The sequence below is a fragment of the Rhipicephalus sanguineus genome, chromosome 3 (assembly GCF_013339695.2).
Source record: "Rhipicephalus sanguineus isolate Rsan-2018 chromosome 3, BIME_Rsan_1.4, whole genome shotgun sequence".
NCBI lineage: Eukaryota > Metazoa > Arthropoda > Arachnida > Ixodida > Ixodidae > Rhipicephalus > Rhipicephalus sanguineus.
Window position 1 is genome coordinate 174482281 of NC_051178.1, and position 23136 is coordinate 174505416.

The window sequence follows — 23136 nt, forward strand, 5'->3', positions numbered from 1 at the left end:
TAAACAGAAACCACAAAACTTATTTTATTGCACGCAGCGCCACTCTGTCACAGTCGCACAGTCCGTGCTGTGTCTATAATACAACTTCCGACGAAAGCCGGTCTCAGCTCTCGTTCAGAAGATATGTGGTAGCCAGATGCACGTCATTGTTGGAGTTCCTCAGGGCCCTGACCACATTCTGCCGCTCAAAGCCCATGTCTACGAGCGTCTGAACCTGCAATGAAAAAGTGTATTTGAAACAGTGATTCAAATCCTCAATCAAAATAACTGCACTCACCGTCACTGCCACAAAATCGAGGTAAAGCTTTAGAGAGATTTTATAATGTGTACTTGAAGATGAAAACTTCTATAGGTCTGGCTTTTCTTGCTTAGTATGGATACCCTGATAGTGCCTGCAGTGCTTTCAAAGTAGCACCACAGGCTAGCAATTAATATGAATAGAAATAGGGATGATAATGATGCGACCAAAAAGGTTGGACTGACATTTGATGTGAACTCAACAGGATGCAATAATGCAAGGGAGTAAACAGCAGTGAGAATACCTCCCCTAAGAAAAATTTCTCGCTACACCCCTGTTACGACAGTATGCACGAGTAAAAAATTTGATAAACCGCTGGAAATGGTTTTTAAGCTTATTTGCAGCTAGTATACCACAGGTAAACAATAGGCTTGTGCGAATAGTTAATTTTAGGCTCAATGCGAATTCGAATCAAACAGTGATTTGGTTGAATAATTTCGAATAGAATTCGAATAGTATATATGACATATTATAAAGAAAAATGAGCATATTTATCATGACCCAACTAACCTACCTGCAACATATTTTTTAAAATGAAAACAAGGCATATGCAAATGTCATTCTTTTTGGTTCAAAGGTAAGTGGAAGGAACTTTGAATAGTAGCGGGATTTGACATTCGGTAGAATGCAAGTGATAACCTGTAAAATGCGTTATGTTTTAAAATTTACTATACTTAGAGCATATAAGCTGGTATAAGAAGGTTTTAAACTTAAAAAATTGATGAATCAATGTGAGCGTAATATGTTCATTCAACCTTGAAGTGGGCTTCGTGGCAGCCCTGATTTTTCCTAGAAATGTGTCTTCACGGTAGAGCACCCCTCCATTTCAGTGAAACCACCTTTAAAGGGGGTTAAATGTGGTTTTTATGTCTATTCGTTCATTTCGAATACTTCGAAATTTAGAATAAGTTAAATTCATTTTGAAGCGAATTTGAATACTATAATATTCGTTCGAATATTCGCACAAGCCTAGTAAACAAACATTTTATTGTCAGCGAGTAAGAGCAAGGATGCTTTATTTTACTTCATACGGGTAAAATCTAGAACATCATATTCTATTTCCTGTGCTTGAACCGACACTAGTTCTTGAGCGAAGTCAACACTGAGCTTCAGCAATGCCATGAAGGCTTCTCAGTATTTTCAGGGCCATCACAAATGTTCTTGCATTTCAAGTTGCACTAAGATTTGGACTGTTCATATAAGAAGTTGCATTATGCAAATAAAAGAATATGCATATAGGAAGATATAGGAAAAGCATTGTGCACAGTTTTCAATGAGGTTTTGCACATGTACTTGTTCACAAATCAAAGCACTGAAAGGCAGTAACTTTCGGCATCAAAAGCGCCATTCGCAAGCATACCACAAGGTGTTGGTATGAGCTGCAATCATTGCTTACACACAGCGATAATCATTGCACAGCTGATTTCACCATGCAATTTATAGCACAAGAAAATTTTATAGATTGGACTTATCTGTGTCAAACCTGCTTCCGATCACTCTCTCTCTCTCTCTCTCTCACACACACACACACACGCACACAAAGAGAGAGAGAGAGATTTGTACACAATGTGCCTACGCAGACTGTCCCTTCAAAATTTATGCTATACACTTGTATAGCCTGCAGGATATACCAGTTCAGAAAGTACAGCAAATAAACCAAGCATAAAAGGACTGCAACAAGTTACACCTCGTGCCAAAATTAAAAGCTCTCTCAGTTTCCCTATGCAAGGCACAGCTAAAGGCCTGCGTTGCATGGTCAACTGATCATGCTTTACACTACTTTGAAAGTTCAAGAAGAATGTGCACCGTGTTACACCAATGTCTGATCAATTACCAACAGGCTTGCAGTACATTATGCTTTCAGTTCTTGTATAAATACAGTAGACTCTCGTTAATTGGAACGTGAAGGGCCAGGAAAATGTGTTCCGTTTAACATGAGTTCCGTTACTGAGAGCCTACTGTAGATGAATATAGTCTAAAATGCGCAAACCAGACCAAAAAGTTTGTCATGGTAATGCTAACAAACGAAAATTGCATCCAAAATGTACTGCATTACATTGGTTTCAATCTTCGTTGCACTTGCTTGAATGGAATTTGGTGACAGGGGCATATGACACATGCAAGGTAGGTAAAAAAAAAGTGTGAACAACATACCTGCTCCTCTGTAGAGTGGCCATTTGGTATGTTGTTTCGGCTTTCTGAATGTGGGCAAATAATCAACAAAACAAGTGTTTTAGAAGTACTATTTGCAGCTATCATGACGGTTCTTAAATGAAAATAACGCATCATCCTAGTACTTCTCGACCATGTATGACTTACAATCACAAAGTAATTACGCTCACAAACAGATGGCTTGTATGTCTATCAGAGCATAAGAACCATGATCAAATTTAGGAATTGGAACATGGGGCTGTGAACACTACACTAATTATGCAAGAGACTCATGCAACAAGCTGAATAATAAAAAGTTTTAATAGCTTGTGTTTTGACAGACGAATCTTTGCAGAGAGCATTGAAAAGTGGATATTTATTTATAATACCCTAGCATTCATGTTACCATACTGTGCATAGCCCAAGCAAAAGGTAAAAAAAACAAAAAACAGGCACATAGAAGGAAAAAGACAGTAACATGTTTACATACATTAGCAAACAAGAAGCAGCAAATAAAATGCATAAAAATCTCGCCCTACGTCTCCAGAATGAATAAAAGACAAGATTCAAGGTAAGAGAAATAAACAAGCAATATGCCTGAACAAAATGTCTACATAGCATGAATATCAATGTGGCCACAAACTTTAACACCACTGCTTTGACAAAGGTATAATTGGCACAGAAATGAAGTAGGGAAGGATGTAATAAGTACTAACAAGAAATATTTGAAATTATAAGAGGAGAGAAGACCTTACCGTAAGCTTCTGTATTGAGCATGTTATTCCACGCGTCATGGTCATCCAAGCTAGGAACAAGCCGCTCTGCATACCCTTGTGCCATCTGCTGTCGGCTCTGGACATTATTGCAAAAAAGGAAATTGTAACACTTTTAAAACAGGTCACTGCACGTCTTCCATGAATAAGAACGATTGGGAACGATAATGTCAAACAAAAAGACAATGAAGTTCTTGAAAATGTAGGGCATACACTAGCACTGACACAAGCAATACGAAGGAAGCACTCGGCAGATCCAGACAGTGTCATATTGTTTCTGCACCATTTCTACATTTAAAAAAAATCTTACATAGAATAACACTAGTGACAGATCATTTCATTGGCCTGAGCACACACCTTCTGTGGGATGTTTGCGCACTGCATCAAAGATTTATTAACCTCTAGAACCAATCTAGAGTGGATCATTAATTTCTAAGGAAACACTTACTCCTTCAATTGCTTCAATTTCACCTGATTTGGGAATTAATCAGAATAAATTTGCTCGAAACAAACATCCCTCTTGCATGCGTTGTCTTGTGCTTACATGGGAAGACAACGCAGCTACCGTAAGAATTTTCTTCTTTACATTCACTTTCTACTGGTCCTGTGCTGCCCCCAAGCTTTCTAACGGAAGGAATTTGTCTTAGGCAAAGTATGATATGTTATTTATACAATAAGCTGAAATTGTTAAACTTCCCAAAAAATTAGGGAGAGATTACAGGTCATGTCCATGGCCTTTAATAGGACTCCAAAGAAATAGAAGTGTGCAAATAGTGAAACTTTGTCTCGAATCGAATAGTGCCGAATAGTAGCCAAAAACATCGAATATCGGAATTGAATATCGAATGCTAATGATGATGAACGAACTTTATTTCATTAGCAGAAAGATCCCCCTCCCCCTTTCAGAAGGGGGGACCCAACCTAAGATTTTTTTTTTTAATATTGAAAGAAAGAACGAAGAAATGAAATATGCCTATGTCCTCGAGCACATAATGCAGTGAGTGACTGCTACCGAAAGATACAAAACCGTCATGCAGAAACACAATCTGTTCCACAACGCATGGCTTCAGGCTCTCTCGCCGTGATGTTACGGCGTTTCCTGCAGATGAAAACATGCGCTCACCGGGCACCTCAGCAGCAGGGGCGGGAAGGTATCGCAAAGAAAATTTGGTGATACCTGGATAAAGTGCAGCTCCATCCTCTTTCACAGTATTTCAAAGGATCATTCTTTCTTGGGATCAGGGGCTCATTTAAGCATTTCTGAGTCTCTTTACTATAAGGCCTTTATGTGCGGAAATGACATAATCTCCTTGAAAATAAACGAACGCTCGCTTTTGAACTAGGATATTGGTGCAAGTTTTAAGGGAAGGCCTACTGTAACGGCGTTAGTGTTAGTTTTAGCCACCCACCCAAACCAAGTTGCACCATTGGCCTTTGTCGAGGTTTAGATATTCGTCCTGTCGAATTATTCGAAACTTCGAATAGTAGCTATTCGAAAGTCGAATCAAATTGTTCGATTAGGTATTATTCGATTCGAATTTGAAACTCGAATATTCGCACACCCCTAGAAATAAACGATTTCCTTTGAGTTATTGAGTTACCCTTTCATTGTACCAAAAACACCAATCTTGCAACAAGATGTTCGGCAAGCAAGAAAACAGAAAAAGAAAACACAGGTGATGCTACTGCCTTGAGGTTCCTGCACCAGCTAGCCATGAGGTCATATTTTTGAAGGCATCAGCTACAGCTTACATAATTATTTATAGATAAAGATGAATTACACTGTTTTTTTGAGAGATCCAGAGATTTAACATGGCAAGTTTCAGGCTATTTTATCGTGGCAATGTGGCCAAAATGCAAACAAACAAATAAAGATACATTGAAAGCATAACTTCACAATGACATTAGGGTGCCGAGATTTCAGAACAACCTCTTTCGTCGTCGTCCCCTTTCATTTTTTTGTCATTTTTCCGTGCTATTACACCAAACATCATGAAGTACCAAACATCATCAACTAGCCCGAACAGCTACCCCTTCGGAGCAAAATTCAGGAATGAAACTTTGACAATAATTTTACTCTTTTAATAACGAACATTTGATGGCAACTTTAACAATAAATCTCTGAAAGAATAACTTGTCAGTCTAAACTGATTTATATTTCACTATAATGTCCCTTTGATCGTCCTACAATGAAGCAAGCACATATAACAAGCGCGAGCAACCCACCATGCCCATGGCAGCAGCGGCCATGTGAGGAGGCGTCCGGGAGCCCCTTGCGTGCTGCAGGAGCAGTTGCCGCTCGAGCATCTCGGCCTGTTGCTGCCGTTGGATGTCGAGGGTGGCTCCCATGAAGGGCTCCTCCCGAGGCGGCGATGAGCGCATCAGCCTCCCAATTGTCGCTCCACACAGCTGGGCCATCCAGCTGGGCACCCGCAGTATTGAGCCCACCCAGAGCAAGTTCCAGCGGCATATCACTCCGGCCACCTGCAGAACAGCCCATCTCACATGTCAAGCTGAACACTTCCTTTGCCACACAAAGTTGTGTGTGGACACATAGGGTGTGCGCAGAGTTCTCCATTAGTGGGGACGAAGGTTAACCTCAGTGCCGCTCCCTCTCCCTTACTGGTCGAGTCCGCAAGAGAACGAGCTTCGCAATGGATGTAAAAGTAAAGATCAAGCGATGACGTGATGTTCACAACAGCTTACTACTGGTCTCCGGGAGTAAAGGTGGAGAGTAAGCTGTCCTTAGAATGCAAAATGAGAGATGCTCGGCTGCCATTATCATCAAACACCTGCATGGCAATAACCCTGCAACCCTTTAAACCCTTTAAATACCCTTTAAACAATAACCCTTTAAATAATGATAGTACAGATCCAACTGAGTAAAGGTACGGGGCAGACTTGGTGCCCCCTTCGATGATTAGGAGGGGCAGCGGCCCCCCACCATCCTACCCCCCTGCGCACATGTCTATGTGTGGATAGGATAACAGCAAAGCCAGATGAGGCTATGAGGCAAGCCAGATGTATGGCAGTGACAAAATTTTTCTATGCTAATCACTACAAATTAAACTGCAATCTATCAATAATTACATACATGGCAACAGTGGCAACATGCGGGAGAAACATCTATGCAACAACGGGAACACACTAGTAATGTACTGAAGTTAGGGATGAAGACAGACCAACTGCTGATATGTGCCGTTGCCAGCGACAGTTGTACAATGAGCTTGGTGTTAAAACATTGAAAGCCCTGAAGAGCACTATAGCTTTCATGCCAGAACTGTGGAAATGTGCGAAGAGCGAATTTTTGAACCGAATAGAATACGAATCGAATAGCGATGACACTGAATCGAATACAAATACAAGCCGAACACTATTCGAGTAGTTTTCGAAGTTTTCGAAGTGAACTAGTTTTCGAATAGTTTTCGAAGTGAAATAGTTTAAGGCAACCATTTTCAAAGCAGCCCTACAATGGTAACGTAACCATTTTAGAAACAGCTCCAAAATTCCTCAACATTTTATTTGAAACAAATATTCACAAGCTTTGCCAAAGGAACATTACAATTACTTTTAACCAACAAAAAAATACCACAATTATGTAAACTGAGGCAAGCTCTTATGCAGCAGCAACTAGAGCCTTAGAAATGTTTGTAACTGCAGGTTGAAATACAGCAACGACTACAGTATTGAAAGTGGCACTTTGTCAACAAATTTTAAGTAAAACTGATATATAAAAATTCAACAATATTCATGAGTCAACATCATCATGAATGCCATGATGAAGACAGTGGATTGATTACTCGGTCGCTTCGGCGACACTGGAGTTTTAGGCAAAAACGCCTGCATCCTGTAATCAACATAATGTCAATAATACCGTAAAACCTTGGGCTGCATGCATCTTGGTAATTTGATGATTAAAATGAGAAATGTTACCCCTCTCTGTTCTAATGTTTAGTTCCTTGGAGTTTTTTTTTCATCAGTGCTTATTATTTGAAAAATATTCGGTATTTCTAATATGCACTATTCGATTCAAGTAGCGAATCGAATGCGAATGCTATTTGATTCTTTACTTGAAGCTTTTGAAAATTCGCACACCCCTACAAAAGTGACGTGTAAAACATTGCTGAGTCTGTCAGATGATTTAGCGAAAAAACAGGTACATGTAAAACATGAAGGTTTAAATAATCATGGAGCACAATATCCAAAATACGTGCCAGGTTTATGATCCAGTTTTTTTTGCATTAGGTGGCTTCAGTTTCTGACCTGTCAGTTTTTCAAATGCTTGCTGAGAAGCAGGTAAGCAAATATGGCAGCAGCACCACTTGCATTGCCTTGAGATGAGCTGAAACATTGCTACATATTTAACCCATCTCTTTATAAGTCACTCTTTGTGGAAGACATTAATATTTGAGTCTTCATTTTGGTCAGTCTAAGAATATGCCCGAACAATGCATAGAACATGTCACTCAATAATCACACTTTTGCAGAACCTCTTTTCACTGCTAGCCACATTGAAAATAGCTGCATACGTATTCCCCTTGCAAAGGAGAAGAGCAATACATGTGTTGCAGTGTCTAATCTCTCGACAACTTCGCAAGAATCAGCAGCCATGCACGTTAAAAAGCCTAATTTCCACTTCATACTAAAAGCTAGCGAGTGACCATGCCATGTTTGAATTTCCTCATCAGATGTATATTAGATGCACCCCTGAAGATTGCAGGACTACCTGCAGCTTGAAGCAGGTCCCTAGCATTAGAATGGACATGAGGTTTGCAGTATAAACTTTGTGCACTATAACTCAAAATATTTGACATTGCCACACGATGAACACAAGAATCTACTCACCAATGAACACAGCCCACAGATTGCTGTCTCCTTGGAAGTGCTAAGTACCTAAAAAAAGTGAAAAGATTGTTGTGAGATGTCAGAGACTGGCACGAAACAAGACGCACTTCATACATTTACACACAATACCTAGACTTTGTACTACACACTATTGTCCCCGAGGATTTGACACATGCACCCAAAACTGCCTTTCACAACAATCTTATCATGGGAGGAGTGGACAGGAAAAGCAAGTAAAAATGTCTCATGCATTGATTAGCAGGTTTCACACTATCTAGAGAAGATAACGCGTGAAGGAGCCCTGATACCATTGTCCCAATGCAGTGGTTTAGTGCACAGGAGACACCAGCAAATGAAACTATGTCTGCACAAAAATACAGTGCTATGTTTGCATGGAATCATAAGTCCTGTATAAAAACTACCCAAGTATGTTTTATACCGATCCTAATTATTGACTCCACCAGAAAACAAATGATGCACAATGAAATCTTTTATCAGGTACCAGTGCCACGTGCCTATTTACTGCTGACACTCTCCTTGAAAGACAATCTACCTTCTACATCAAGCTGACTTTGAATGTTATATTTTCCATTTAGCAATTTTTACGTTTGCTTTTATTTATTTGACAAGCCAAGAATGAATGTAGAGACAAATTAGTAGCATTAAAGTAATGCTCACGTGACCCCTTCAAATGAGAGGGTTAGTATATAAAATGCGTCTGTAGGAAGCTGTTTCTATGGTGTGCTAGATCTAAAAAAGCTTTAATATTCATGCTGGAAATGTTGAGTCTAAATGTGACCTACACATGCGGGAAATACACACTGAGGATTACGTAAAGAACGCACCTGTAGCCCAAGCAGGTATGTGAGCGTTTTCCCTGTGACAGGTATACCCAGCACATATGACTGAGTCACTCGTGGGATGTCAAGCAGGTAGTTCACAAAAAGGGAAAACACCAATGCATAGCTGCAAGAAATCGGGCAGCATCAGTTGGCAACATGTACAGTCAGGCATCTTTATAGGGGAGCAATAAAAGAAGCACATAAAGCGAATACAGTATAGGCTGAGCACAAATGAAATTCACTTACATGAAAATGCTGGATAAATGAAACAATTGTATCAGCTTTGGTTTTTCACCCATAGTAGGCACATGGGTAACGTGTTCCGAGTTAGGCACAGCCCGTCTTTTTGCTAAGTACAGTTAAACAGAACTTTAAACTTTAACTTCCTTGAAGTTTCACGAGATTAGCGCTGGGTGTGCTGACATCTATGAGCGATAACATCTCTGGCTCGCTATCTTAGCATGGTTAAAACAGTGCCAGACCGCTGTGGCCCACAGATAGCTGGACGTGTCCAACATTTGTCTTGTGAAAGTGATAGCATTTACAAAAGTGGTTTGCTGAGAATATGGCCGCAGTTTAAGTGGAATCTACTGTTATAAAAAATTATTAGCAAACAAAGATGGAAGAAGATAAGTAAAACTATCATCATGGGAATTGAAATCAATAAAATTAAATTACGAGGTTTGATCCCTCGAAACTGCACAGTGGGTTAGCTGTAGCAAAGAGCTTCAAATAAATTTCAACCACTCTGAAGTGTCTAAATGTTTTTCATTTTGTGTCCACTGAAATGTTGCCACCACAGCCAGAATGAAAATAAAATGTTCTACAGCTTTACCGGCATTCACTGGGTGCCTTGGCAAGGCAACACCATCAAGTTGTACAACGATGCATATGTGTCACATGCCTGTATATGCCCATGCTATGTATGTCTGCGCACCAGATGGCAAAAGTTCACAGCATGTGGGCTTCACTGAAAATGTGAATTTCTGCTCTGATAGTGCCTGATGCTTCTAACTTAGCAGGTAGCTGTATAGGTCGCAAGGACTGTTACAGGCTGGAACATTTAATTGGAGGTTATGTTCCCAGACATAGTGAGAATATAGCTTTCTGGAAGATTTCGCATCCTGTTAACTCTTGCTGGAGGGTGTACATATGTGGTACCATTACAAACATGCGACAGCAAATATGGATGAACAATGCTGATCGCTTCAACATTCTCGACATGATGAAGCAATTCAATGTCAACTCAAATTAACATTAAACAATGTTACAGCACAGAGCTATTTAAATAACCTGTCGTGCGTGTTACTAGCATGGGCAAGCAGGTACTAAGCAGAACCTCGTTGATACGTTCTCGTTTCGTAGGTTTTCCAAGTACCAATATTTGCGATATCGTCATGGAGGGAAACTATGCAATGTTTTAGTGAATTCTGGTTGTACGTTTTTCCCAGAATTTTTTTTTTTTTAAAAAAAAAAACGTATGAACGAGGTTCTACTGCATGTGCGGGGTACAGCAACAACGTTATGGGCAGCTGTGCACTTACGGTCCACTGGGAAACGGTGACAGTGGGACTTCAAAATGCCTCAGCGCGTATATAGATGCAAGCTCCAAAAGTGTGGCCACTGCCGATGCAGTCAACAGGAAAGACTGGAAAACGGTGAGCAAACGAGAACACCAAGTTTATGTACAGATCTCCGGACAAAAAACTGGTACTCAGCGTTAGTATCCACAGTACTTACCGCAAACTTTCGCGAGCCATAGCGCCGTTCAAATATCCGGAAATAGTAGATAAGGAGCGATCCGCACACCAAGTCTTTCGTGTCCAGAAAGCACACTTTCGACGTGACTAGCCTCCAAAACTAGAAGGCAACAAAAAGAGAAGCAGTACCATTAGTGGCGCAGCGACTCGCAGTTATCAAAATGATGTCGCTAAGCAGTGACACGAACGCGATGTGCACTCGTGACGGAATAACAATGAAAGCTCACCTCTCCCCTGTCAACGATGTCGGAGATGTCGTACAGGACATAATGCCTAAACTGGGAGAGTATTGGCGTGTTGAGCGCACACGATGTGAGAAATATGGAACCTAGCAGCCCCTTGGACACCGGAGCCTTGTCTGAAATCGATAGACGCACAGAAAATACACAGTAAATGTCAGCTGTAATAATAATTCTGTCACACAAACGTGTGCTAACTAGCAACTCGCTTAGAACGAAAGTAGGAGACGCCCCGAACTCGACATGGTACGGCACTTTGCGTAAACAGAAAGAGAAGGTCACTTACAGAATCCTGATGTACTGTACTGAGAAAGCATCGCGGCCATTCCTTTAATTCAATTAGTTAAATAAATAGCGCGAGTCACCTCACCAACCATTATGATTACGCTACACTTACGCGAACTTGTCCTAGCGGTTCGCGAGAGAAACTGGCACCAAAACAAGAACCAGGACGTTGAAGTAGGGCATGGAAAACTTGAAAATCTAACAACGAATAAGATAAGATTATGAGTCTCATTAGCGTTTTCAAACCTTCACGATTACAGAAATACATGAGTAAATATTAGCGGTATTAGGTCAGCAAGTAGAAGAGATGAATAAGATCCACTCAATAGTTCAGACCATCGTAACCATACCTGGAAATACAACTGTACAGTAAAGCAGGCGATTTATTGAACTAAATGAAATTATTGTTTGACAGCAGCTTGCTATCTTCCACAAGTCCCTTTCCTTTGTATGACAAACTCGCGAAACCGAAAGTGAAACTGAAAGCAGTACAACACTGCAGTTTCTGAAGTTGTCCGTGCTCTTCGGAAACGGTATATTTCCACGCGTGCCGGCAAGCACGCTTCTCCATGCACATGTTCATGCACATGAATTCGTAGGGAGTTCGCGCGTTTATATGCTCATGGGGCCATCACGGTACTTCATAACGACACCGATATTTTACGTCAATTCAGGTGCGGCGGATAATGCGCTTTTGATTTACACGGACGCTCAACGTTTGTTTCAAAATGGACAACATTGACCGCCAGTTTTGCTTAGGTCACATCGGCTTTCTTTTCTCGTTTTAGGACCTCATCTTGGTCACCATCACACAGTCGTCTTGGCAGACGCCCTTCACAGGCTTCACAGATTAGCTGAATCCTAAACAAGAAACGATATTCTCGACTGGCACGGATGAACATGGTCTAAAGGTAAGCGTAGAGAGGACCGAAACTAAAATACGGCCTCGGAAATGCTAATTTTTGAAGACAGTAGCTTCCTGTCTGCAACGGAGCCTGTCGTTCACAATAAATTACGCTTTAGAACGCTCTCGATTAAAGGCCTTACTTAGCTAGGCATTCTATGCAGCCAGGCTGCAGAACCAAGGTTAAGCGGGTGAAAATCCCAAACTCAAGTGGTTATAACTGGTTTCAAGTGGTTCTATCTGGTAATGAAGTGGTCCCAGTCTAAGTGCAGCTGGTCCCAGTTTAAATCCAACTGGTCGATGGTGGATGCTGACTGGGAAGCAACTGGTCCCCGTCGCAGCCTAAGTGGAAATAAACTGATTCCAGTTGGGATACAACTGGGCGTGGTGTTTCCAACTACTGACCAGTTCGCAAGCAGCTGATCCCAGTTGGAAGTTTTTATGAACCAACTGGTTCTACTTGGGATCCATCTGGGCATGATATTTCCAACTACTGTCTAATTGGCAAGCAAGTGGTGTATTTATTTGTGTGAATAAACGAAAATTTCGCGTGACAGTTTTCTGATTCTTCAGTGTACTAATTACTTCACCTTTGTAAGAACATAACATTCTAATTAAATTTTCGCGAAATAGCAGCCAGCGTTTCAAAAAGACTTTAAAAATGCAACATTGTTTTCAGTCAATCTCAGTACAGTGATCCCACGAAACACGAAATCTGTATAAAACGTTTTATAAAGGTTTATAGAGGTTTTAAACGTTTTAAAGACGTTTCATAGAAGTTTTGTGTTTCATGGGGATTTGAGATGGGCTATTAATTTTTAAAATGGCCTTCTTGCTCATCCTCATTTTACAGATCCAGCAGGCGGCGTCGAGAGCAAAGCAAGACGAACGGACGTTTTGCAGTGAAGTTTCGAAGCAATTCAAGGTATACATACATGGTTGTGGCACAAATGTTTTGTTTCGTGGCTATCTTTTCGTGCTACTTCACATGTCGTGACGCTTTGCAGGATCTGTTCGACAACACGGGCATCACTTACACGGACTACGTTCGCACAACGGAGGATCGACACAAGAAATGTGTCGAGCACTTTTGGGTATGCTAAACTAATCCAGCATAACGTTGCTGAGAAATAGGCAACTTAAGGGCTTTTTTTTTTTCATATTTCACAGAAAACGCTGCAGGATAAAGGGTGGATATACACGGGGATATACAAAGGATGGTATTCAACACAAGATGAACTCTTTCTTTCTGAATCGGAGGTGACAGAAGTGAAACATGCCAATGGCACTTCACAGAAGGTGAGATTATGCTTTAGAAAGTTACCTTGGCTAATTAACATTTGAGATTCAAAGCTGTTGGATCTCAACGATGTCTTGTGGTGCAATATAGGACCAGACTTGTTAAATGTACAGGTTGTTATGGGAGTCTGCAATTTCAAAGCACTGGGCAGCTGGGAAGCTTCCTGGCTGCTGTAAGTCAGTGTTCTGACACGTGGTGTAGTTGACTGCATGTGCTGTATACGTATCAAAATGTGGCCTGCAAAGCTTTGTAGAAGCCTGTGTTAATTAATATATTTATTATGACCTCCAGGTACATTTGTATACATTGCAGACAGGGAGGGGCAAAAGTAAAAGGTAAAATGGAAAACAATAGCTCAGACTTGAACGACAGATGTGGAATATAGAACACAAATACCAAACAAGAACATTTCAAGCAATGGTCAGAGGCAGACATGTGGAAGTTAATTTGTGATGAAGAAGAAATAATTCTTCCAGGAAGTGTCAGATAAGCATCTCAATATACATAAAAGATATGTCGATATAGGAAAAGCAGGTTATTATGCAGAACACACTACCAATCATAACAGTAACTTATAAAAATAAAACAAAGTGTCAAGTAAGTAACTTTGTATGCCAATGTTATCATTACTACTTCATATGTTGATGCACATATGAAGTAGTACATCAACATATCTTAATGCAGTATTCATCACCTTAGGTCAGCGTTGAATCTGGGCACCCAGTGGAATGGATGGAGGAGAAGAACTATTTGTTTCGGTTATCCCAGTTCCAAGGAGACTTGCTGCACTGGTTGAAGTCTTCAGGTATATTTCTTCTTTCTCCCAGAAGTCTACTCTTTGAATAAAGTTTCTCTAGTCTCCCTGAAGTGCTGCAATGTCACCAACATTTCTTTCTTTCCTATTCTTCAGAAGGCGTAGTAAAACCTGCAAAGTTTCAGAAGCTTCTCATGCACTGGATCGATGCTGGCCTTCATGACCTTTCCGTATCCAGACAGAGCACACGAGTTCATTGGGGCATCCGTGTGCCTGAGGACAGTTCACAAACAGTGAGTGGTTGCTTGTTCCAAAGGTAGCACGGCACTACCATAATCAAGGGAAGGAACACCCTAACATTTCACCAAGACTGTGACTAGCGTTGTATATTTCTCTCCTTTTCCACTGTCTGTTGCAAGGCATTTTCCATTTTAGTACTTGGACTGATGTTGATTCGAGATGCTGCTGTCATGATTCCTATGTTTGAAATAAATCAGGTGCTTCCTTTTACGTAAGCTAGTACTTTATATATGTTTTCTGTAAGGGTGTGTGAATAGTGAAATGTCGTCTCGAATTGAATATTGCCGAATAGTGGCCAGAAATATCGAATACAAAAGATTTTATTGAAAATTGAAGGAAAGAACAAAGAAATGATATCTGCTCATGTCCTCGAGGATATAATGTGGTGAGTGACTGCCACCGAACGACTACAAATTGTCATGCAGAAACACAAGCTGTTCCACACAACTTGGCTTCAGGCTCTCCTTGCCTTGTTGTTACAGTGTGTCCTGCAGTTGAAAACATGCGCTCACTGGGCTACCCTTATTCATCTATCTTATTTACACGAAACATATACCTTCAATATTTGCAAGACAAAGGAAAACTTAGAGACGCGATATCATGGTGCCAGCTTTATTACGCGCTTGTTTGGGAGGTTTTTTATCTAATTAATCATTTTTCTGTCATCCTATAATACGAGTTGAAATTTCGTTGTGCGTGACTACACACAATCATGCGTAACTATTGTCCATACGTAACCATTGAACTGAAGGAAAATCTGGTGACCATCTTTTACTTTCAGATATATGTGTGGCTGGACGCACTAGTCAACTACCTCACAGTTAGTGGTTACCCGGACAAAAACCACGTGTGGCCCCCTGACTGCCATGTTATAGGAAAAGACATTCTCAAGTATAAATGGCTGCTTTTCTTGCTATTAGGTAGCCGTAATAACATCACATCGACCTTATCATGTCTATGATGATACTGACGACCATTTGAACCTTGACTTTGCAAATGATCTGTTAAAGGAAATCAAGATCTCACTCATAATAGGCTCTTTTCATATATAATTTCATTTCGGGCAGTTTTACTTGTTTCATTCAAGCACCTTGAATTTTTACTTCATTTCTCAGGTGTTTGAATGCATCGTTAACACCTTTTTAGCTAGTCCTCAACTCTTGCTGTGGTTACACCGGCATGGTGACAAGCAAAACATTTGACTCGTTCACTTAAGGTGCATTTGATGCCTCTAGACACTAATTACTTTTTGTTTGATCTGTTTTCACCTTGCATGGTGCTCTTCTGAAAAGTGGTATGCATATACAGCAATTAGTTGTGAAAAAAAAAATTACCGCTCATATCTATGCATAGCATTTTGATTATTGATCGTTAGGTGGAGTACAACTAGAGACATTTTTTTAGAGCTGTTCTTCAACCGGACGTTTACGTCTAATAAATCAAGATTGTTCAGATTGTGTAGGTTTCACTTGCTACAAAGCAGCATGGTTGACAATGCCCTGTCATTAGTACATGTTTGAAGCCATTTATCACTTAATGAAAGTATGTTCTGTTCCTGCTTAGGAATTTAAAGATAACCATAGTGTATAACCCATACTCGTACAAAAGCTGTCTATGTTTTGGCCAGGTTTCATGGCATCTACTGGCCAGCGTTTTTGATGGCAGCTGGGCTGGAGCCTCCTCGCAGCATCTTGTGTCATTCACACTGGACCGTGAATGACGAGAAGGTGAGAGTGTTGGAATTTCTCTCTTCCTTTTTCTTTTGTTCATCCGTAATTTTATTGTCCATAAAATCCTCTTGCGCATGCAATCTGTGCTTCCCAGATGTCAAAAAGCAAAGGCAACATTGTCTGTCCTTACAAGAAAGTCAACAAGTACACGGCCGATGGAATACGCTACTTCTTGCTTAAGGAGGGTGTACCACATTCTGATGGCAGTAAGTTGGGATTAAAAAAATTTTTTTTTCTTGCTGTGTCCTCACAGGTGTAGTGTAGTGTCTCCAAACTCTGCCCATAAATGCATAAGCACATGGTGGATCAGATGGCAAGTACAGCTTATGATGTAAAGCTGGATTTTTTTTTTCCGCTGTTTTGTTGTGTCGTACTTGATTGAATCATATAAGAGTTGAGGAATCTATATTAATGTGGGTACATTTATTAATACTCAGGTTTGTATTTTATAAAGCCAGCTTGTATACTTGTCTCAGGTACATGCAATAAAAGCAAGTGTTCTTGTTAGGTAGCACATCCAGTTTTTTGTAGCTATTTTGTAAATGGCAGTTTCTGTGTACTATAGTTACACATGAGTGATCCTATTTGATTTTTTTGTGCTATATAGTTACTCTATTTTATTTTATTTTACATAGTACTGTGCTTGCATTTGTATAGCAATAATAACAAAAAGGAACTCTTCTAAAATAATGCAACGCTTATACGTTGGCTATCTGGAGGTGACATTTCAGTGCGGTTTTAAATCTTTTGTTTCTGTGTTTGGGGGAGATTGAGAAGAAGAGGCTTCTAAAAATATGAGCAAGTTTAATCATTTTTACAGCAGGCTATTATTGCAGATTTTCTGGCCTCAAGCATTTGAATGACAGAAGAAAAGAATTACTTCATCATGAAAAGTGCTGTTCTGTGTTTTTGCCTGGTACACTATAATGGATTTGGCAAATTAGTTCTGCGGAAGTCCACAGGTTAAAGTTCGTGAAAGAAGTTACCCTACCTACTTGGTAGCAAGAAACTTCGTAGATTTGTTATAGTATTCAGTGTCCATGTGGCTTTGAGTTGCTCATTAATTTGCTCCTACCTGCCAGCGTCCTCATTAGCTTGGATGGTAGAACAACACCCCAGAAAGGTGTTGTTCTTGTTTTCGGACCAGGACAAACTTTTCAACAACCAAGATGCCTTTTTTTTCTGAGGAACCCATATGGATTTCCTTTGTAGCTTTGTGCTACAAGTGGATTGACGAAAATTTTTCTCTATCAATATAGTTGATTCAGCATGAATACATAAACAGTGACTCTTGTGTTCCATGAGTTCTACTGATCTGAGTAAAATTTGAGTTAGTGCGCTTGTATTCTCAACTTTCGCCTAGATTTTAACAACACAAAGGTTCAGCGCCTGCTGAATGCTGAGCTGGCCGACACTTTGGGGAACCTCCTGAGCAGATGTACAGCACCACTCGTGAACAAACATCAGATCTTCCCATCGTATGATGCGGTGTTCTTTGAAAGCTATGCTGATGGACAGAAAATCCTCGATCAGCTTCACGACCTTGCAGGTAACCTTCTTGTTATTTTTATACATAGTTTAGTTTGTACTAATAATAGTCTTTGATCACGAGTCCAGATGTTGATTTTTATGTGCATTCAGTGTTGGAGCTGACGCTGTGCTAGTATGTCATATTTGTAATTTAAGGGGTGAAGCTATGGGTTGAGTGTACGATTACAGCTTGAAAAAGCTGCAACAAGAAAGGGCAACCATTTTAAAATGTGAAGCTTGCTGCACTCACTCATTTTTTTTCTTGCACAGTACATAAATGAAGGTTGTTGTCTGACTAGTGAAAGGAAACAAAGAAACAGTTAAAAATGAGAAAAAGACGAACAATTAAGCACCATATTTTAAATGTTTTTAACATCTTTCTCAGTTTGTGTTTCAATAAACAGTCACTGTTTGATTTTTGGACTCCTTAGGGTCTGCAATATCATGTGAGAAATTATGTAGTAGTAGTAGTCTGAAAAAACAGATGGATCCCTTTTACTGATCGGGCTCGGTCGCGACAGCAATGTCCAACACAGCTCTGAAGGCCTGCCAGCACACTTATTAGGTGTCTCTGCACACGCACTGTGACAGGTGATGGTGGGTGCAGGCTGCAGTATAGTTAAGGAATTTGCAACTCCATCACCATAAATTTTGCGTGCTTGGCTGCAGAACATCTTTGCTTTGCGTCAAAGTTGACTTTCGGATCCAAGCAAATTGGTGCTCAAGAGTGCTGATTTGAAGCTTTGAGAAAACCGACATAGAGGAGGCGGTGGCTTTGATTAACGCTGTTTCAGACTTGCAAACACAGTAGAATGTCAGAAAAATTGGACAGCTAAGGGTTTCAGCGCTCCGAACTTCAGACATCCTTATACATTGGCTGTACAGAGGTGCCACAAAAACATGCTAATTATCGCATGTCCAAAAAGTTCGTTGCTAACTGTATTTTTGCTTTTGCAAAAGGCTGGTTACTTTATTAGTTACTCCACTTTATTATTGATGTTTTTATTATTTACCTATTTTTATCTGCTGTAAGCATACACTGCAGACCTTAGACAGAAGTCAGAAGTAAGGTGAATGCTGCTGTGAGACAGCCATTTTGCAAGATCAACGTTAAGTAAGAAAGTGTTATTGCTCTGGATATGTGCAAAGTGGGAACCTTAACCCTTTGCGGTCCGAAACCTTTTTTCACCTTCCGTTCATTCTGGCCCAAATCTAAAAGATTCAAGCCTCATGTAAGAAAAGTTGAATTACTCTTTTACAGATGGTGCATAGTGTAGTTCGAAAACACGCTCGTGAATCAACCGCAAACGAACTTGTCGAGCAGTGCCCGGCCACGGACCTCTGCATGCGTGTTGCGCTGTCGGGCAGGGCCCGACAATGGACCGCAAAGGGTTAAGTACGAAAAAGTTATTATGTGCAAAGTGGGGAGGAAAGAACGATGTCTTGGTTAAAGAAGCACAATCTTAAAGGGACACTAAAGAGAAACAATGAATCGGTTTAGATCAATAAATTGTGCCCTGAGAACTCTAATGTCGTTAATTCCACCATCATAGGTTTATTAATAGAGGAGAAAATGAAGTTCAAGGTATCATTTTTAAATTTTCGCGCCAAAATCTCCCCGCGTGACGTCACGGATTTCAAAGTGTATTTATCGTATCTTCACTCAACTGAACACCCAACTGATACACTCAACTGAACAAAGTTACCGCAAACTTGGTATGTTAAGTCTATGGCCCCCTCAGAGGACAATGTACTTCATTTTTACCGATTAGGAACTGCGTAGTTGCTAGTAGGCTCCGTCAAAACATGTGACGTCACGGCGAATGGTGCGGAAACTTCAATGTGGCGTCGCCACCCACATTTTGTTTTTGCGTGTTTTCTCGCTTACTAAGCGTCTTCTCGCAGCAAGCATGGTGTTTTTGGTATCGTGAAAGAGTACTTTACTAATATGAGAAAAATAGTTTTGCTCTTTAGTGTCCCTTTAAAGAAAAAAATCACACTGCCAATTTTTGTATTTGAAGAGCTGTGCAATTGAAAAAAGAAACATTGTGGTCTGGGGATTGAGACTAGCACCACTGCCTTTTTTGTGCGCTCATTCTATCAGGTGCATTAGCAAAGAAGCCAGTAGATGCTAAAACTACTGGGCAGATTAATTTCAAGTTTCAGAGTACTTGAAGGATGTACTGCCAGGTTTGATCCTAAACTGGGGTAATTTTACTGTAGCTGCAGAGCTTGGTTTCTGAGTAAACTGTGTACAAGTTTTTGTTTACTTTTGTGCTGCTTTAAAACGGTCCTTCACTCTTCCTTCCACCTCTTTTTCTAAATAGCTCCTACTGCTCCAGTCTCTCGCTATAATGTGCAGGCAGATATTCTTTTTTGTCCTTGCTTCATCCCCCAGTGCAGAATAGCCAGGCAGCTGAGAGGTTAACCAAGTTAACCTTTCTGCTGTAGTAGGAGAGTTTAACTGGTTAACTTCTACTAGTAGGAGAGAGGTTAACTAAGTTAACCTCTCTCCTGATGCAATGCCTAATACTACAAGCGATCAGTACGTTATGTTGGGCTAGTTCGTGCATCGTTACTTGAAATACATGGCGCAAGGTTGTAACTGTCTCTTCTTGTTTCTTCGCAGTTACAACCTTGCGCCACGTATTTCAAGGTACAAGCAATCACAGATGCTGCATTTGTTGGGCAGGAAATCGGCCCATCTGGTAATCTCTCCCAGGGGTGTTTGATCCTATTGATCAAATAAAATAATTCTTGCGGGATGGTGAAGCACAACAGACGTATCAGCTCACTACACTACAAACTATCATTTGTGTACAACTAGCAAACAAATTCATTGTTCACTTGTACACGTGGGCGTTTGTGCCTTCATAAGTCAAACACGTCCTTACCACGCTGTTTCACGAATGTGTGTCTGCAATAGTTTAATTTTAGCTGCGAGTGCTGTGGCTGTGTTTTCATGTTTGCACTATCTTTCCTGAAGTGGACAAGCACGATCCAGCTGAAATGTCCTTCCGGTGCAACTCTTCTTTTTCTTCCATTCTCACCACACAACAGACAAAGTGAAGGACAAGTATCTGGAAGGGAACATATACCAGGGCATCGACGAGGTGATGGCTGTGCTACGACAGACCAACGCACTCGTCCAGGACGCCAAGCCCTGGGAGCTGGCTAAAAGCGATTCTGGCGAGGTGCGGCTGAATGCAGTTCTACACGTTGCGCTCGAGGTGCTTCGTGTGTCGGGCATCGTGCTGCAGCCCGTCATCCCCGTGTTGGCAACAAGGATCCTTGACAAGTTGCAGGTACTGCATCTATTGTCTCGTCCTGCGGTAATTGCTTAAGACTTTTGAAACATTTCTGGGTTCGTGCATTGCGTGCTTCATTTTTCCTCGGCTAGTGTTGAATCTCATCATTGGTCACGCAGGTTTGCCAAAGCATGTGTTGTGGCAAGTGGTAGTTCCTCCGCTTTCCTTTATCAGATAGAGCTTACTGTTTAGCCGCAGTTAAATAGTAGGTGGGGACAGGCGCCTGGTAATGGTAGTTTTGTTTTGGCGGTTGCCATGTCCAGTCTTCACACATACACTCTTCTTCCCTCTTCTTTGTACCGTGTATGTTAGCACAGTTAAAAAACCTTTACGATGAATGTCAACCAACTAGCCCGACTTGGGGCCAGCTTCACATTATTATCCTTTCTTATATCTCTTTCATCTGCCAATAAGAGCTGCAGAGTGGTGTATGAGCCAATGATAGTGAAGGAAAAGAATGATTGGTGAAGTGGATCACTGCAAAATATAGCCCTAGAATAGCATTCTGGGTGACATTCTTACTGTAACGAAGCCTTGGAGATGAGTAATGGGTTGCGCTCTGAGTGACTTGCACGGTCGCAAATGGCACCAGCAAGCCTTTCCTAGTGAAAGCGCGGTCAGATAGAGAAAAGAGTGCAACGGTGTCGGCGAGACCGGTGCAATAGACTGACACTGCCGATGACGAGTTTGCGGGAATTGTGGCGTCATCTTTGACGAGTGTTTGGTCGCAGCCAGAGGACTGTCCGCTGGCGTCATATCTGGGAATGGTGAGAGCTCTATTTCGGCTGGTGCGCACCGAATTACGGCATCGTGACGGGCGAGAAAATCCCATCCCAGGATGACGTTGTGAGAGCATCAAGAAATTATGATGAATTCGACGGCGTGCAGAGCGTCCTAAATGATGACACGGGCTGTGCACACCGCTGTCGGGTGAATACTTTTGGCGCTGGCTGTACGGAGCTGTACGGAGCTCTTGAGTTCGTGTTTTGCCTTGACTGTCGCCATTGCGCATCATCGCCAATTGCCGTCAAATAAACACCTCAACATTACTAACATAATTTTTCTTTACTGTGACTCTAACAGTGGATGCGGCAATTTTGGACGAGCTAAATTGTTGATGCTTTCCTGATGCTTTGTCTGCTTTCCTTCAATTCTCCCGCCGTTACGCTACTGCTAATTGATGTTCAGATGTGACCTTTTTTCAGGAGAGTCAATTATCATCATCATCAGCATCGTCAGGCTTTCCAAGCGGGCTTGCTTGTTTTTGTGCAGGTGCCCACTGGAGAGCGATGTTGGGCGGATGCCCAGTCACCATCTCTCAACCCTCGGCCACTGCACACTGACCGCACTCACGTATTCTCGAGACTCAAGGTCCAGTCAGCAGCAACGTAGCGTAATCATCCCTAGGTTCTTTTCTTCGGGCCTTCTAAGGTCTGACACAGTCCTTTCGCTAATGTACATTACTAACAGACAAAGAAATAAAAACTTCACCTGTTTTCATTTTACTCCCGAATGACTTGTGGAGCTGGTGCGTGCCATGTAACTGCATACATGAAATGCTGTGCCACTAGATGCAACACGATGCAGTCACTGCTGTGTAAGGAACTACATACAGCAGTAAGATTGACATGAGTATTGAAGGAAGCTAAAGAAGCACTTTGCTTTTATATTCTTCAACAGCCTTTCTCATAATGTTTCTACAAGTACAAAATCAAAGTGAAATGCAGGCAGCTAAATGGTGAACCTTATTTCCATTAAAAAGCACCTATAAAACCACCAGCTGAAATTATCAAGGACATCACTGTAATCAATAATGAGTTCAACAGAAGATGAAGTGTTTGGACAAAGCGCACACTGAAGAAGGAAAAAAACAGCACATGCAGCATAGCTGGGGCAGAGTAGATTGCAAAGAAGGTAGTGCATGCTACCAACACGAAAATTGAGAGAGAGAGAGAGAAAAGGGCAGGCTGACGTATCTGAAAAAGAATCGAGATATCGACTTAATTCAAGGAGATGACTTGAGAAGAGTGTCAGCACCTGAGCCAGAGGGGAACACCAGTGGTGTCGCGTTAGTCCGGCTTGCTCCTTTGCGGCCTGTGCAGCATGGTCTCCAGCCG

At 41.2% G+C, this 23136-nt stretch overlaps 2 protein-coding genes across 2 annotated transcripts; one reads left to right on the top strand and one right to left on the bottom strand.

The window, feature by feature from the left end:
* Positions 1–11364, bottom strand: LOC119387706 (ubiquitin-associated domain-containing protein 2). Its single transcript, XM_037655186.1, has 10 exons — positions 11195–11364; positions 10897–11027; positions 10650–10769; positions 10454–10557; positions 8913–9033; positions 8068–8115; positions 5449–5706; positions 3205–3301; positions 2453–2496; positions 1–214 (listed from the first exon to the last, which is right to left on the bottom strand). Exons 1-10 carry the CDS (start codon positions 11232–11234, stop codon positions 104–106), a joined length of 1074 nt encoding a protein of 357 aa, XP_037511114.1. The 5' UTR covers positions 11235–11364; the 3' UTR covers positions 1–103.
* Positions 11365–11755: 391 nt separating this feature from the next.
* On the top strand, positions 11756–22525 carry LOC119387705 (methionine--tRNA ligase, mitochondrial-like). The gene is given in 14 exon segments (XM_037655185.2): positions 11756–11867; positions 11982–12045; positions 12047–12104; positions 12951–13022; positions 13105–13191; positions 13268–13396; positions 14097–14202; positions 14308–14444; positions 15233–15342; positions 16079–16178; positions 16276–16387; positions 17545–17730; positions 20772–21016; positions 22292–22525. Coding segments are annotated over 14 exon segments (1584 nt in total). The 5' UTR covers positions 11756–11809; the 3' UTR covers positions 22412–22525.
* Positions 22526–23136: the final 611 nt, after the last annotated feature.

What these genes read in the sequence shown, in the direction of transcription:
- LOC119387706 (XM_037655186.1), bottom strand. Translation starts at nt 11,234, where the DNA reads ATGGCCGCGATGCTTTCTCAGTACAGTACATCAGGATTCT. An exon ending in GTACAGTACATCAGGATTCT is followed by an intron (nt 11,028 to 11,194) that starts GTAAGTGACCTT and finishes TATCGATTTCAG; the next exon opens with ACAAGGCTCCGGTGTCCAAG. An exon ending in CATACCTGCTTGGGCTACAG is followed by an intron (nt 8,116 to 8,912) that starts GTGCGTTCTTTA and finishes CACTTTTTTTAG; the next exon opens with GTACTTAGCACTTCCAAGGA.